Source organism: Pinus tabuliformis, chromosome 3_1 (assembly GCF_031772625.1).
Source record: "Pinus tabuliformis cultivar Carrire ecotype Pingquan chromosome 3_1, CPIR1, whole genome shotgun sequence".
Taxonomy (NCBI): Eukaryota; Viridiplantae; Streptophyta; class Pinopsida; order Pinales; family Pinaceae; genus Pinus; species Pinus tabuliformis.
The window spans coordinates 138926493-138944758 of NC_142301.1; the positions used below are offsets into that span (position 1 = coordinate 138926493).

Below are 18266 nucleotides of genomic sequence, written 5' to 3' on the forward strand. Positions count from 1 at the left end.
GCCAGGTTAATGCAGCTAGATCGATGTACCATACTTTTATCTAAATATGGTAGAATTGTACTGGAAGGGTTGTTATGTTATTTTCAGTGCAAACCTTTTTCTTAGCCTTCATAGTTTACTGGGATGTAGTTAGTAGGTCCACTAAATATATAAGCTAAAGTGTTGTTCATGAAAGAATTGACAGAAGGATGACATTATGTTATCTGGAAACATTTCTTGAGGTACTGATAATAATGAAATTCCTAGAGGTCAGTGTCATCTATAGGTATTCTTTGACTAATAGGAATCAAATCATCTTTTCTAGCATGAATATGTCGTCCCTGTCATTAAGTTTATTATAGACCTTAACAACATTGTGTTTCAACTTAATAACAAAATGTATGTGTATTTTAAAAGGATTTTAGTCTACCAACCAGTGTTATAGATGAGCATCAAATTGTTAGGTTTCAACTTAAACAATTGTTAACATGTAAGTTGGAAGATTTCAAAAGTCATGTATATTATAATCTATAAAATATATAATATATATAAATTATAATATACCCCTGAGGAACCTACATACCTTGTTTCAAAAATTGATGCACCTATCCCTGCACCCATCTCTGTACCCATCCCCGAACCCACGTTTCCTGGCGAACATAGCCTAGATATGAAATGCTAGTATGCTAACTTAATTGTCGATATCCTTTTATTGATGAAGTCTAGGTTTTGTATCATAACTCTAGTAAAGTTTGACATGAAATTCTAAGGCATAGTATTGAATCCCTAGATGTAATGATTGCTAACTTGATCATATCTATGGCTTTAAGTCTCGATAATGGAATCTAGGGTTTGTAACAAAACCCTAGAAAAGTTGTTAAAGTCCAAAATATAAAGATGTAACCCTTATTGATTATGAACCTAATTAGGTTTAGGTTTTGGATATCTAAAGCCTGATTGTTCTAATAATTTTGATAAAAATAACTTGATGTTTCTGTATATTTGTACATGGATGTACTTGTTGAAGATTTGCAGGTACACTATCTTCAAAGAAGTTCATCTACCTCATAATTAAAGGCGACTTGATGATGAGCATGATGGAAAAGAGGAGTTGTAAGTATAATGATGACATTAAAGATGAATAGATGATCTTGTTGCCTTAGATGAAGTTTTGAAACGTTGAAGTTCTCCAATTATAATGTGAAAGAAAGAGCTTGTATAGTTGAAAGAATAAAGTTGTTAATCTTCCTAAATTAAGAGGGAGCTTGGATGAAAGTGTATATCCTCCATACTGTGAAAAAGAACATGATCTTTGAAATATGAACAATATCAATAAGGCGAGAATAAGATCAGAGAATGACTAAAAGCACTACAGATGATTATTTGTGACTAGTGAAGTTATGAACAAGAATTGGCTGTTTTGGAAAGTGTTGAGTTCGATGTTGTTGAAAAAGGAAGCTTTCGTCGAAATGTGTTTGGATAATTTAATGATGACCTAAGAAGCATTAGAATGATTGAAGACCCCAGAGGTTTGTGCTAACATATATTTATTTGAAAGTTTGTTACTAATTGGGGTTATGATTGTGCAGGATCTCTCCATAAGAAGGTTGATCATTTTGAAGCATGCTTGGACAAATGGATATATTTGATTTAGTTGATAAGGAGAGATAAATCATCTTGGGGCGACAAGATGCTTGGGAGAACATATGGTCAGCCTGCAATGATGTATAGATCCCGAAGTAGGAGGGTATCGTTAGTCTTGTGGAGCTCCAACCTTAGATACGATACCTAGATCCCTGGGTTGGTGTTAGAGTTGAAGCCTGATGGTACCTATAGTGGCTAAAGCTTGGAACACATCTTAGTCCCACCCGATTAGATACTATGGTTAAGTATCTAGTTTGTAGCACTATGTGTGCTACGACTCTTCGTAGAACATATCATTTTGAGATCTTCCATATACCTCTGTATATATGTAATTATGAATACCTCCCTATTTAAGAGGGAGTGTTGAAGAATGTAGCTAGTGTCGGTCTTCATAATTGTATTCGTCAAAAGAAAGAAAAAGAAATTGACTTATTAAAGCATGAGTTTCATGCTTGGGTCAATGGTCAATAGGTATAGCCTCCATTGTAGGCTTCTAGGACTATATTTTGATTCATTATCATTATTATTATTATATAGACCCTTCTTGGGATCTTTGTGTCAAGAAAGAAAAATTATTGTTATGTATATTCTCCTCTTCCACCAAGTCAGCTTCAAGTAAGACTCAGCCTCATGTTGGAGACTCGAACTACTATAAATACAGAAGTGCACTCGGTCTATGGGAGGAAGTGGGAACATTTTTTCGATCTATAGCTCAGAAGTAAGAAGCAAACGAAGGAAGAACCTATCCTATGCCTAGAAGAGAAGTTGGCAAAGCGAAGCACTGATATTAATAAACCTCTGTCACAAGGTGCGAATTTCTTTGAAATATTACAGGGCCAAAAATGTACAGGAGACCAATGATTGCACAAAGAACGAAGAAATAAATCGAAACACCAATCTGTATGATGTTTTCCTTTGACTTGATGTTTATCAATTTGACTTGGTGGAGTAAAGGAGGTCATTTGTCTTGGTCTTGACTCTTGAGTCCTGGTTGTCTCAAATTTGATCTGAATCTACTAGTGGAAGAGTTTCACTAGGTTTTCCCCTTTATAGGGGTTTCGCCCTGGCTGAGTGCCTACATCTGATGTTCATTGTGATCTTCATGTTTTGGCATTTATTTGATGATGTGAACACTAATATAATTAACATAAGACAAATAAAATATCACAAGTAAATGTCAAGTAAGAGAAATCAAGAATAAATGTTGCCCTAATGGATTTCTCAACATCAGTGAGCCGACTTGTCATCCAGGAGCGCTCACTTGGCTTGTGAATTGACCAAAATTACATTTTTTTTAAATTCTTTTGTTTTTCCTTAAGAAGTCCAAATGGGACTTTGACTAAATGAATCCTAGAAGCATGAAGAACATGCTTATCTAATGAAAAAAAACTTCTTTTTTCTTTTTACATCAAATACATAATGATACAAGTACAAGAATAATTATGAAGACCGAACCTAGTTACATTTTCCAAGAGATGGATCATCTAAATGAACAATAAGGGCTTGGGTACAAAAGTTGAACACCTATTTCCGACTCAATCCCATGCAAGAAATAGACACTATCCAATTTGCCACATTAAATTTGGAAGGGGAGGCACATGAATGATGGTACCATGGATTGGTCCCATTGGGGCACTCCAGCATAACTTCATATGTGGACTTCACTCGAAGATTGGTAGAGCGTTTTGATCAGAAGGATCCTTATATAAACTTTAGAGGGCTAGCACAGCTCAAGCAGACTAGGTCGTTGGAGTCCTACATCTTAGAATTCTAGTAGCTAGCGGTCATGGTGACAAAGATTTTTGAACAAAGGTTGTTATGCTCTTTGTAGAAGGTCTAGTTGAACCATTGCACAGGTGGTTCAAGGCTTTCAAACCTACCACATTGTTGGAGGCCATCACCAAGACTCGAGATATGGGAGGTGCAACACCAAAAGTGAAGACTCCACCCATAACACAAATCACTACGAAGGGCAAGGACAAGAAGACATCTCAAAAGGACGACACCAAGAAGGATCAGTTAGATGAAGAAACTTGAAACGAGCTTATAAGAAAGAAGCTTTGTTTCACTTGCAAAGAGCCATGGGAACCTGGTCATTAATGTTTGGGAAAGGGAAAGATTCACTACATTGAAGTAGTGTCTAATAGCAACAATAGAAATGACACGACACCAGCACCAAGCAAGGAGCCTAGCATTTCTGAAGAAGTACGACCCCTGTAAGCCATGTCACAAGGTTCATCGAACTTCATGAGGTTCGAATTTTGGCAAACCTTCAAAAAATTGTGAGGTTCGGCGAACCTCATCAAACCAAGTCCATAGATATAGCGTTTTTTTATGTTTATTGATGTTGATATCTCATTATTTTATCCTATATTTCATTTTAAACTTAATATATGTATTATATAGAAAATATATATAGCCAAAACTAATGGTGAACCTCATCTGAACCTCATTAAATAATTTGAACTCGAATTGAACCTAATCATTGCCGAACTAGAACTCGAACCCGAACCATGTGACCTAGCCTGTAAGAGGCTAAGGGAGACAAGAAGCCACGTCCAAAAAGTGAAGGTGGTGTTATTGCCACCCTCTTAGGAGTCCCTAAATATCGCATCTTCAAAATCAACGGTGTCATACAAGGACAATGAATCATAGCATTGATTGATGGTGGAGCAACGTACAAATTCATTGATGCAGCAGTGGTGGTAAAGAGAGGCATATCCAAGAATTTGAAGGTTTCAAAGTGAGGGCAATTGATGGGTATAATATGGCATGCACACAGGTAGTTCCACATTTGAGCATCACATTAGGTAATTATACACTTACTGATGATTTTATGTGATTGAATTGGCATATATTAATGTGGTTTTGGGAGTACAATGGTTGTACTTGTTAGGAAGATTCGTAATGATCTACCAAATGATGGAAATGGAATTCGGAGACCCAAATGACAACAAGGTAGTACTAGGAGGCATGACCAATGTTGGCCCCCGAGTTGTAACAACTAAGCAAATGGAGGTCATGCCTACGTAGAATGATGTATTTTGCATGGCATCTTGCAGGAGTACAAGCCCCAGATTGTCAAGTAGCAACTTACAAGCTTACGAGCTGGAATGCAAAGAGGACGTTGAACATGACATATGCACATTCTTGAGAGATTGGAGAGCCCAACTCTTAGTAGAATACTCCAAATATAAGTTTCCCTGTGAATTGTTGGACAGACTCATCCATGATGATAGGTACAAGGCATAGTTTTAAAATTCGGCCGATTCGAAACGGAAACGGCCGAGTTGATCCGTTTCGTTGCCCAGAAGTATGACTCAGTTGAAGAAACGGTTCGGTAGGCCGAGTCATGGGTGACTCGGCCGAGTCATAACCAGCGGCCCGTAGCCCCATCAAAACAACGATTTGACATTTTTTTAATGAAATTTTAAGGTGTTTGCTAATTGGTTTGGACTCCAATGTGTTTTATGAATTAGTTAAATGTTATTTGGGGTCCATTTCCCCCTCCCAAACCCTATTTAACACACTCAAATGCTCTCATTCTCTCACAGCCATCTCATGCATTTGAGTGAGAACTCCTTTGAGAGTTAGTGAGCAGTTCTTGAGCTTGTTTTTGGAGCAACAGTGAGGAGTCTTGGGCAAGCATTGTAGTTGGAGTGAGGAACTTCTTGGGCAGCCATTTGGAGCAGCATTGAGGAGCTGATTCTTGGAGCAAGCTTGAGGAGGCAATTTGTGCCTAGAGGTATTTTTTTCACCTCTATAAATCTGTTTTTGCTTATTAAATTTTAGGTGCATATCTAGAAAGCCTAGAGAATGTTTTTTGTCAAAGAAATGAACATTGAATCAATGTTTTTTTTTTTTTCATTTTCAGATTGTTTGCTTTCATTTCCTAGTCAAAAAATGGCACCTAGAGCGAGAGATCCTGCTTGGGCATATGTTGAAATGGTTGATAGTCAAATGCAATGCAAATTTTGCCATAGGAAAATTAAGGAAGGTCCTGGGGGCATTAATAGGCTGAAACAACACTTGGCAGGGATTAGAGGTCAAATTACTCCATGTACCTCACCAGAAATTGGGGAGATTATGAAGCAATTGTTGGCAAGCTTTGAGAAATTTAAAGAAGATAAGGCTAGGCAAAGAGACATACAGGCTGAAATTGGGAGGAAGGGAGATACAAAAAATGATGGCTACCAACCCCAATTATGATTTTGAGGGTTCTTCCTCTATCCCTCAAACTAATACATCCAACCCCTTCCGATATGTTCCTCCCTCTTTTGGTTCTGTTCAAGATAAGGGAAAGGGTAGAATGAAAAAGGGTGATGTGACTATCAAAAGTTATTTCACTCCCTCCTCTCCATCAGATGCACATGGTCCTCAAGTTAGTAAAAGTCAAATGCAGCCCACTTTAGATGACCATTGGAAGAAAGAATTGAGGGAGACTGCTTGTGAGTACATAGCTAGATGGTGGTATGATGCTGATATCCCCTTTAATGCTGCTCGTTCACCATATTATGAGCCTATGTTTGATGCCATACATGTTGCTGGAAAAGGCTTCAAAGGCCCTACTATGCATGAGCTAAGGGGGTAGCGTTTGCAGAAAGAAATTCAATCCATTAATGAGTATTTGAAAGAGTTCAAGGACTCATGGGCAAGAACAGGATGTACCATCATGTCAAATGGATGGACTAATCAAAGAAACTGTACCATCATAAACTTTCTTGTCTTTTGCCCACGGGGAACCATGTTTTTAAAATCAGTTGATGCATCTGATAAGGTAAAAGATGGCCACTTGTTGTTTCAGTTATTCGATCAGGTTGTTGAGGAGGTGGGGGTGGCTAATGTTGTTCAAGTCATCACAGATAATGCCTCAAACTATGTTCTTGCTGGTAAACTGTTAGAGGAAAAACACAAGACCATCTTTTGGACCCCATGTGCTGCACATTGCATAGACCTCATGCTTGAGGATATTGGATAAATAGATTGGGTCAAAAACACTATAGATCATGCCAAAAGCATAACAAAATTTATCTACAATCATACATTGAGGAAACACACTGGGGGCAAGGATATTATTAGGCCTGCCATCACTAGATTTGCTACTCATTTTTTGACATTGCAATCTATGCTTTCCCAACATAGAAACTTGCAAAAGATGTTTTCCAGTGATGAATGGAATCAAAGCAATTGGTCTAACAAACCGGAAGGCAAAGAATTGAAAAAGAAAGTCTATGAAGAAACTTTTTGGAGAAAGGCAGCAAAGATTGTGAAGCTTGCTGAGCCGCTAGTTAAGGTGTTGCGGTTGGTGGATGGGGAAAGGTTGGCTATGGGCTTCATTTATTAGGCTATGGATCAAGCAAAGGAGCAAATAAAGACGATATACGGGGATAGAGTGGCAAAGTATGGGCTCATTTGGGCAATCATTGGTGAAAGATGGAACAATCAACTCCATCGCCCTATACATGCAGCTGGGTATTTTTTGAACCCGCGGTATCATTATAAAGCTAAGGAGTCAGGAGCTTTTGAGGGGGGAGGTCAGAGACGGACTGATTGATTGCATTGATCGCATGATCCCATTGGAGTCTGATCAGCTGGAGATACACCGACAGGTCACAACCTTCAACAATGCCTCGGGTACCTTTGGGAAGAACCTAGCAAAGATTGCAAGAGAAGCAGATGAGCCAGGTAAACAAAATTTTCAATTTTCAAATTCTTAATAGTTTTACTTTTTTTTTTAAGTTTGTTAAATCGTTTATAATTTGAAAGTTAGATATAATTTGTAATTTTGTTGAGCTAACTCATTACACTCCTATGTTTTTTGCAGCACAATGGTGGGAGGCCTTTGGTGGCCATTGTCCTGAATTGCAAAGGTTTGCAATTCGTATTTTGAGTCAAACTTGCAGTGCAACTGGGTGTGAGTGCAGGTCTGTCTTTGAGAGGATTCACACAAAGAGGAGAAACCGTTTGGATCAACAACGGTTAAATGATCTAGTTTATGTCCAATACAACTTCCGGCTCAGACGAAACCAATTGCTGAACAAACGACCTGATTCAGATCCCATTATGTTGGAAGACATTGATCCAACATCAAATTGGGTAGTGGAGAGTCGTCCAGCAAAGTTTGATCCTAATGAGGATCTTGATTTAGATTTAGATATCGAGACATCAGTTGAACTTGAACATGTTGTTCAGTTGAATGCAGATCCCAATCCACCAGCGTCAGTCTCACAACCAACAAGGACTCCAGTTGTAGGTGCTTCCTCTGCTCAACCACGACAGAAGCGCAACCGCATATCTACTCTATCTCAGCTTGCATCTGCTGCAATTGCACAGCCTGCTAATGGTACCACTTCTAGAGTTGCAGTTGGAGATGATGAGGAGGAGGAGGCGCCGTGGGGCCCCCTGTCTGACTCTGATGATGATCTAGAGATTGATCGACATGATCTTGGCTCCTCTGGCAGTAGCTACTAGCCAATAGTACTAGTACTGGAGTCTGGTCACAGTTTACTTTTGTTGTAGAGGCCATTTCTAGCCTCCTTGGTTATGTGTTTTTTGTTTTGAGTCTTTGATCATGTATGACAGTTGACTATGTATTGCCATTGGACAGTGCACTGGGTGCCATTTTGATATAATGGATTGGTTCATGAGCCTACTTTGATCATATGTTGTCTTCCATCTATATTATAATGTTGTGTGTTTGGAAACATGAATGGACATCTTTAAAATTATGTTTAAAATCTTTAAAATTATGTATTTTTATTAAAAAAATAAATATTTAATGTATTTTTTACAACGACCGAGTCATTGAAATCGAGTCGGCCGAGTCGATACCGAGTCGGAGTCGGAGTCAGAGTCGATCCTCGGCCGAGTCAGAGTCGGAGTCGGAGTTTGAAAACATTGGTACAAGGTGAAGATGAGATCTTCTTCTATGAAGATCAGATATATTTTGTCCCCGAATCTACACTCAAGGAAAAGCTCATTAGAACTACACAGGACAGACCAGCTGAAGTCACATTGGAGTCTCACCCTCAAACCAGGAATTGCACAAATGTGGAACAAACATTTGGCAAAAACAGGTCAAAGACTGATTACAAAGAACCCAACGCAAATCTAATCTCAGGAGCAGATTCTCCTGAAGTTGATGGTAGTCTTATAAAGGGGAGGAGCACAAGACATATTGGCTGTAAGAAGCACCATAAAAAGCATGGAAAGAGATATATGGCAGCAGAAATTGTCATAAATGTGAAGTTTTATCCACACAAATTTCCTATCTTGTGTAAAAGTCACTGCTTACAAAGTTTCATAGCAAAAGCTGCTAAAGCAAGCATCATGCCTTTCAGCTAACTACCAAATTATGTTATGAAATCATTGCTGCACTCAATACCTACAATGCTGTTACAGTCCACTGGGCTGCAAAATATCTTGGGATAACAGAAGTTAAAAAAAAGGGAGAGCTGGCTCATAAAAATGAGGTTTTTTTTTAGTTCATTTCGAAGACAAAAAGGTGCCATGATTGCATTACAGGCTGCCAAATCACTATTACCATGGTCTGGTAATTGCAAAGCTGCATGGAGATGCATTGTCTTTGACCCCTCCCGGGTTGAAGGGTTTTTCATTTGCACAAGGATAAAGTTATTAAATGGCCAGCCACGCATAGAAGACAGCACATTAAAAAATGGAAATGGGTCACTTTCAAGTGATGTGGGGTCAGCAGAGAAACAGAGACAGCAGCCAGCTAGTGGAAACTATTGTGAACTTATTACCACCAGAAAGAGGATCAACTTCCTAAAATTTATTGCTAAAGCCATTGAAGGTTACTACTATGCCAAAGGGAGGAACTTCATCTGAAATGAAAATTACTTCAGCAGTAGCACACAGTTGTACCCTTTTCCCCTGTGATTTGGCAAGTGAAATCAGCAGCTATGACATGATGACATCCCTCACAAGCATGTTAATTATAGGGATACAAAAGCTAAAGAAGGATGCTGTAAAAATTGAAGAGGAATTCTCATTCCTAGAGATAGAAGGGCAAGTTTTGCAGCACCCAGGTTTGCCATTGCTTGGGGACAAGCAATGTCGGGAAGGGGGGGGGGGGGTGCGCTATAATGTCCACTATGGATTAATGGCTCAAGGGAGGACGAAGTAGCCTATCCAACCCCATAGGCTATAGTCTTTGATAAAGGGGGAAACCCATTATCCAATGTTTTGGGGCAACATTGGGTAAATTTTGGAGTAGCTGGGGCAAATAGCCCAAATTGGTGGTTGCACATGAACCCCTCACATTAGATTAAGGAAGAGAAACACCCCATGAAGAATCTATAAATAAACGAGAGACGGAATCATTTTCTGATCATTGAATTGGATTGAATTCTCTCTGTTTTCTTGATCCTGAGGCTCTGAGGGTTTCAAGACCCCTTTTCTCCTTTGTCTAGTTTCAATGGAGGTGAACCCACCATAGCTAGTCACTTTTTTATTTGTTCTGGGCCCTCACACAGCATATTCTCTTGTAACCACTCTAATATGTCTGGCTAGCAAGGTCAAAGTTTTCTGTGGGTATTTCCTGTTTCAAGCAGCGGAAATCTTCCATGTGGTTTTCTGTGAAGAACTGTGATTCTCCTAAGGCACCGAAGTGGTTTCTGAGACAGTATGGTAGTCTTTGAGCAGCCAAGACCCTTCCAGGGTCTGTCCAGTCGAAGCAAAGCCCAGAAGGTTCACAAACCAAGCAGTGGATCACGTCTAGTCTTGTGGCCGAATGACTGAGATCTGCAGGTGGAGGCTCTTGGACGGAGATTGTTGTAGCGCAAGTTTGGGTAGTGACCATCAATGCCAAGGGTTCCCTGCGGAATATTAAAAGAGATATGTCCGGCTGAGCGAGGGTGTGCCTTGCAGCACCCTGATCAGGGCTCACACAACAGAAGACAAACTTCAGCAAGACGTCCCATCTTACAGGTGCATTAGGGTAGCGAGAATCTATTAGGGTAGCGAGAATCTTTAAGGGTTCTCGCAGTTAGCACTAATTTTGGGCGTTGCTGGACAGCGAATCTAGTACAGCAGCCTACTTGAGGCTACAAGAAGTCCGCCTTCTGAGGCAGAGAGAGAGTTCAGGCTCCCTAAACAATGAATACCAACTGTACAACTCTGTGATTCGGCCAGCCTGAATACCTCGTGGGAGGATTGAAGTAGCAGGCTCCGCTAGGCATTCTGGGCATTCTTCTAGTCCTGTGAACTAATTGGCAACAAGGATTGGCAGGTTTGTATCAAACAGATTGGAAACAGCCAATCCCTAGTAGGTAGAGGTCCAGAAAATAATCAGTCTGTGAGTTGGTCAAGAATTTAGAAGATTATTAGTGTTGATTTCAGCTGTAGATTCTGAAGTGGATATTTTGTATTGGTAGACAGTAATTGTTTATTACTTCGAACTACAGGTATAGCAGCCCTAGTGGCTGACTGGTATATTAAATTACTGTATTCTGTCAAGTTTACTATTCTCTGCATCATTGTGTACTCTATGTTATCTATGCTTGAAGTCGAATGAATATTGTAAATTGGTAGTGTATGTCTCATGAATTAATAAACCCTAATGGGCAAAATCCCCTAGGGATATTACAAGTTATGAGATCATTGTGAAGGAAAATTAACAAAGAAGAGGATATCACTGATCTAGGAACTTACTAATAATATGCACATCCTTCATTATAGCTTCTATTTAGGTGACAGATGGTTAGACACCATGAAGTCATAAATCACACTTTTTACAATCTTCTAGAAACAATCCAATCTTTCTAAAGGGAATCTGGTAAGTGAAATTACCCCTAGCTTACCTGCAAGAGCAAAATTCTCCTCTTCCTTCTCAACCTTTGACCCCTTGCCACTACTGCTCTCGACAAGACTGAGTCTGAGCTCCTCCTGAGTGAAATCACTCCACAGGCATTCCCAATCTGGCAGTTTATCTCATCCAATAATCCCTTGAACAAAAGTATCCCACTCCTTGGTAAACTCGTTTATAACAACTCGCACCAGTTCATTGTCTTTTGGTTTCTCTCCTACAGCTGCTAGCTCATCACGAACATTTTGAACTCTAGTGAGATAGGAAGTTACATTCTCACCCTTTTGCATCTTGGTGACCCTCAGCTTCTCCTTGAGAATCATTTTACGATTCTCAGATGGATCTTGGTATAGCTTCACAACAACATCCCACATTTCCTTTGTGGTATCCTTACCGAAAACATGCAGAACTATATGATCCCGGAGTCCATCTAGGATCATCCTCTTGGCTTTGGCCATCTCCCTTTGGAACTGTCGTAATTGGTTTGGATCTGAAGGTTTTGCAACACCTTTCTCTGCATAATCCTTCAGTCCAAACTCGTCCAACAAGAATGACATCCGGACTTTCCAAACACCAAAGTTCAAGGCACCATCAAGTCTATCCTAATCTCTAAGACTTGCTATAGCCATCTCTCAAAACTGAAATGTGTGTGTTGGTCGATTATGTTCATTGCTCTGATACCATGTACAAAATCCACGAAATTCTGCAACTGTTGATATGAACAATCTGAAAACGAGCTTTTTTTCATATAGTTACAGAATTTCTCTACTTAATTTGCAGCGAAATAGGAACAGAAATAAATACACAATCACACAATTCAACAACACAAATTTTTTTCTAGGGAACCGACTAGGAAAACCCTCTTCTTGATTGAGAATCTTATTGAATAAGAATAAGCAATAGATCTCTTCCAATACAATATAGTTTCAACAGAGAATACAATGATCTCCCTACTTGAACTAAGCTTGAAACCCTTGCAAGGGCCCTGATCCTTATGCCTTCTTTCCTTGCCTGGATGAGCTCCGAAATCCTTGCGCAAATCTTAGGAAATAAGCCCCTATTTCCTAGTGCATCGGCTACTCCTATTTCTTAGATATTAGCACCTATATCCTAGCACATTCCCAAGGCAATTCTTCCTTCTTCAATACTCACACAAGCTCCTCTTGCACAGTGTTTCCCTCACAAGAGCTCACAAACTCGTGCTCAATAATGATTACAATTGTGCCTTCGTTCCTCCTTTTAAAACAATTCGAATGGCTAAATCTGGCAAATTATATATTAGGTAATTGATTTTGCGATTGATTATGTTAACTAAGTTTAACTAACTCATGCAACTCATCTCATCCAATGTTTTAAAACTCCGACTCCGACTCCGACTCGGCTGAGGGTCGACTCCGACTCCGACTCCAACTCGGCCGAGGGTCGACTCCGACTCCGACTCCGACTCCGAATCGGTATCGACTCGGCCGACTCAATTTCAATGACTCAGTCGTTGTAAAAAAAAAAACATTAAATATTTATTTTTTATAAAAACACATAATTTTAAAGATTTTCATTCATGTTTCCAAACACACAGCATTAGAATATAGATAGAAGACAACATATGATCAAAGTAGGCTCATGAATATATCCATTATATCAAAATGGCACCCAGTGCATTGTCCAATACATACACGATGATGATATAGAGATCAAAACAAAAACACATAACCAAGGAAGGCTATAAATGGCCTCTACAACAAAAGTCTGTGACCAGTACTACTGGCTACTGCTAGAGTTTCCAACATCATCTGGCTCAGTGTTACTTGGGAGCAGGAGCGAAAATGGGAGCGAGAGCGAAAACGGGAGCGGGAGCGACATTTTCAAAAGCTCTTGGTTTTGGAGCGAATCCCAGAGGAGTTCGACAACCAATGTCACTAACATCAAGGTACATCGAGGGAATGGTGCTCTTGATTAAATACGAGTTCCATACCCTAATACATGACAAAATTCAATGGAAACATTGCAATCCTCCAATCCTGAAAAACTGATAAGCCTGTTGGATTTTGAATGAAATCTAAAATTCTACTTTCTCCATATGAAATCCAATGAGGCCGAAACCACTCTCAAACATCCTGAGTCATTTCATGGTAATGTTAAAAATTTAAGTAAAAGGATGAAAATGAAGATTAAGGAGAATGTCACTTTTACTTTAAGAATTTAACATTACCATGAAATTTGAATAGCATATCAATAGTAGAGAGCATTTGAGTGTGTTAAATAGGGTTTGGGAGGGGGAAATGGACCCCAAATAACATTTAACTAATTCATAAAACACATTGGAGTCCAAACCAATCAGCAAACACTTCAAAATTTCATTAAAAAAAAGTCAAATCGTTGTTTTGATGGGGTTATGGGCCGCTGGTTATGACGCGGCCGAGTTGGCCAAGTCAGCCATGACTCGGCCTACTGAACCGTTTCCTCCACCGAGTCACATTTCTAGGCAATGAAACGGATCAACTCGGCCATTTCTGTTTCAAATCAGCCGAATTTTAAAACTATGATCTCATCTCAATTCTAGAACTTGAGATTCAGTCACTTGTCCTTTTCCCAAATAAACTCGCACTAGAAGACAAGAAACTCAGCCTTCAACTTTAGCACATTATTTAACTGCTTCATAACTCGTCCTAACTTTTAGGAACCCATCCTAAATTATAGAAACTTGTCCTAATTTGTAGGACTTATCATAAATCTTAGGAATTCATCCTAACTTATAGGAATGAAATCCTGACTTATAGAAATTGATTCCTAACTTATAGGAATTCGAGCATGCTAAGGAAAAACTTGTTAAGGTCCCTTTGATTAAGGCACAAATCAAGGAAAGTTTCTCACTACTATTTTCAACAAGATACAGAATGGAAAAACCCTCAATTGCATGATTAACAGGGACGGGCAGAATCAAGACAAAAGAATGGTAGATTTGCAATGTGGATTGGAGAAGCACTCGTTTGCAGGATTGACAGGTGCCAACAGAATCAAAACAAAAAACAGCTGTAGATTTGCCCTCAATAGGAATTCAACGTGTAAAACATCACCACGGAAAAACTGTTTCTCTGTCTTGTTCAAAACTCTTTCTGGAAGAAAACAACTAGTCACAAGCATTTCCGTGAGTAGGCACAGTAATATTCAAGCCTTAGCAACAAACTTTTACAAGTCCGAATAGATTTCTACTGTTGACCACCAGCGAGCAAGCAAAATCCAAACTCAGGCTTCCCATTCCTGTACCGGTTCAATGTGCGACCTCTCATTCACGTGCACTGGTCCCTATGCCTTTTCTTACTTTCCTATACCCCTGTTGTCATTCTTATGACCTGGCTATCCTTCGCGTGCCCTGGCTCTCGAAAATGAAAAAAAAAAAATCTCCCGAATCCCGACAAAATTAAACTCCATATGTTACCACCTCGACATAACAGGTTAATATCATCCATCTGTCTAAAAACATATTATTTATAGTGCTCTATTTGCCTAAAAACAGATCTCGAACAATAGTTCTTAAGCACATTCATTTTTATACAATACCCTGCAAATAAAATTATGCAACTGCCAGCATTTGTTATGTTGCATGGTTTCTTTTATATTGCCACATGGGCACTTTTACTCCAAAACAAATGGCATCAACCATCATTTTTCATGTATGTATTTAGATTAAGGATTGTCAGGAGTGCAACTAGATATGATGTTTTTCCAGCTGAAATGAACTGGGTGTGATCATTGATAGATTCATCTTCCGGATTGTCGAAACCAATTGCTTGTCAGTACATGTGAAGATATCCAGCCATAAATAGGATTATAAAAACCTTTTTTGCACAGTTTCTCTATAATGAGCATTCCCAGCAAGTTGCTGGGTTTCTAGGGTTTATACTCACCGTTAAATAAAACATCCAACTGCTTCAGTTAGTTGCAGAATGTGTGAGAGTCGCAAATAAGGCCTAAAAATGGCATTTCTAATGCCTACCCTGTTCTGAATTTCCAGATATGCTCTAACACTTAAATCAACAGTTCTGCCATCATAACCTAATCTCGTTGTCTTTCCTACATTCACACAATCTAGACAGAAGGGTAAAATAAAAGCATTTAAAAGCTGAAATAAAAGCTTTAAATCCTACCAGTGAAGACTTAGACACTTGTTGAAGAAAAACATGATGAAATACCTTTGATTCCCAGTGATGTTTGACCAGATCCGACGGCCATTAGAGCATGCTCGATCTGCACGAGCTTTCCCGATGGGCTTCACGAGTTCGTGTAAGAGAGACATCGAGAAGATTAGAAAATGTTTCTGCTCTGTAAGTAAAAGATGGAAGAGATTGGCAGTAGAAATCATAAAAGCATTCAGTGATACCTGAAAGTGGTCAGCGAAAACGAGTACTGACTGTCTCCCATAGCTCCTAAATTTCCTGTTGCCTTTGCGAAAACAAAAATGTAGTGTGGAGGAGAGGAGAAAGTGGGGCGATACTTGTGAAGGTGAAATGATAGTTGGAGCTTTCTTCGTCCTTAAGCAAGCGAGCAGAGACCCTGTTTATGCTCTACATTTATATATATATGTTTTAAAAGTCTGCCAAGACGTTTTTTCTTTTTCCTTTTTCGTGGATTCATGGTGTGAGCCCTTCAGGTCCATTTCAATTCGAAAAGGAGGAGTTTCAAATTTAATTTATTGTTTTGGGAGATTGGAGATTATAATTATAATGGTTGTTGGTGTTTATCGATATTAAGTTTACTTTGTCACATTATTTAGGTTGTTTTGAGATTTTATTTATGTGTTTGAATAGTTATAAGAAGAATATTATTTTTTTTCAATGGAAATATTTGAGCAAATCTATCTGAAAGTTTAGAGAGTAAGTCTAGTAACTTCTTATTAGCAAGGTGTTTTAGCAATGGGAACTTGACTCATTTAGCTAACCCTCAAGGCTAGAAGAATATTATTACATTAATATATTTTGATGAGTTAAAAAGTTAAGAAGGTTGGTATTATAATAAATATTTTGAAATTACAATTTAATGTTTATCTACATAATATATTTTAAGAAAAAATATTTTTCATCTTTAACCTTGTTGGTGTTATAGAGATAGACAAATTCTTTGGCCCACAACATTTGAAGACTTGTTTATTCCCCATTTCACTATAAAGTTTGAGAGAATTTGTTCTTGTTTTTGCAATATCAATTTTCTTCCATACTATAATTAAAACAAAAATATGATTTTCATCTTCTAAATTATGATATTTATGTCGTAAAAACAATTCCAACACATGTCTATTAATGGACTAGAAGTTTGGAATTGTATATCTCTCTTATGTACAAATCATATTTTGATCATGTTTTGTGGGATTCAAACATGGCTCTTCACCATAAGAACCCAATGTTGTAATTATTTGACCTCCCTCAAATTTGCATTGAGTAGAAATAACTATATTATATTAGTTATAAGAATGTTATTTAAAAGAAAAATATTGAAGTTAAAAGTCCTTGTATGTAGTCAAATTTTGCTAGCGATTGGATTTTTAGGTTTCATTTTGTAAGGCAACCAAGGTTTAAATTTGTAGTAGTTGCGAGAAGACGCCAAAAAAAAAAAAAAATCTAACAATGTTGAGGGTTGGCGTGGCCTAAGCCAATAGTGATTCCCAGGTGATTTTGATAGCTTAGATGCTCCTAAGTCATCATTTTTTAGACCACAAGCTAATCCCACAAGTCAAGGACACAGTAGCTAACAAAAAGAAAAGGGTGCTTGCATGTATATGTACATACAATCATCTACATGTGACATTTTTGTTCAAAAGGAAGTTAGTTAGATTGTTGTCTAAGAACCATCATCAACTCAATGTTGTTTTGAGTGTTTGAGTCTTTTCCTTTAGAACATGATTCATGTTCATATTTTTTGTTTTTTGAGATCACACCCTTAGAGTTGGCAACTAGAACGCCTAAAGCCACTCAACTAACTCTATTGGGCACACTAGAAGCATGTACATCCCATTTGAGACCTTGATAATGACCTTGTAGGATATATATCACTCACTCTTGACCTCCTCATGGTTCCATGTAACCTTGCACATTAAATATTTTATATGATGGTGAAGATTTGCCTCTTCCTGTGACAACATATAACCTTATTGTTGTTACACACTACAAAGGGTGCTTTCTAAGGGGGTTATGAATTCTTATGGGACAACACACTTTAAGATATCGCAAGCAAATTAAAGTCTTGCACTTCTTTCAACATCAAACAAACTTGTTCCCCTAGATGGCGTGATAGGGTAGTGATTAACTATGGGCAATGAATATTTATTGCCATCACTTCCATCTTCCTTGGGTTGTGAGAACATAGATAGGTGCAACTCCAACCTACCACAGCATGCATCCAATCACAGACATGAGTGCATGAGTTATACTTATAATAGTCTTAATTATTTTTCTGGACATGATAACTAATTATGTATTGGCTATGTTAAAAAATTATGGTGCTCTTTCCCTAACACAAATACACTACAAGAGGAAGAAATGCACAAAGGAAAGTTTTTAACCTACCACTTGAGCCATTGTAGGGTTTCACCCTGAGTTTGAGTTAGCTCTAATAGTTGGTTTCTCATAAGCCTTATGCATTCTTTGTTATTGTCAAGATTATTGGTTTCCAAGAGAAGGGGGGCCTCCCATGGGTGGTTTCTTACCTTTTTCGTCAGAGTGTTGAAAATGTTAATTCTTCATCTCTAGCTTATTACTATGACACATAGGGATTTAGATTGCTACAGTTGTGGTCAATCTTAGCAGGTCATCTTGTGAGCTTAATA

At 38.5% G+C, this 18266-nt stretch overlaps 1 protein-coding gene across 1 annotated transcript in view; it reads right to left on the minus strand.

Annotated features, from left to right (window-relative positions):
• Positions 1-16042, minus strand: part of LOC149186160 (proteasome subunit alpha type-2-B) — a 133010-nt gene extending 116968 nt beyond the window's left edge. Inside the window, exons 1-2 of the mRNA XM_089410920.1 lie at positions 15828-16042; positions 15640-15716 (exon numbers count right to left, since the gene is read on the minus strand). Of these exons, the coding sequence (XP_089267046.1) occupies positions 15640-15716; positions 15828-15868 (118 nt within the window). The 5' untranslated portion in view covers positions 15869-16042. The remainder of the gene's footprint in view (positions 1-15639; positions 15717-15827) is intronic.
• Between the last annotated feature and the right edge of the window lie 2224 nt (positions 16043-18266).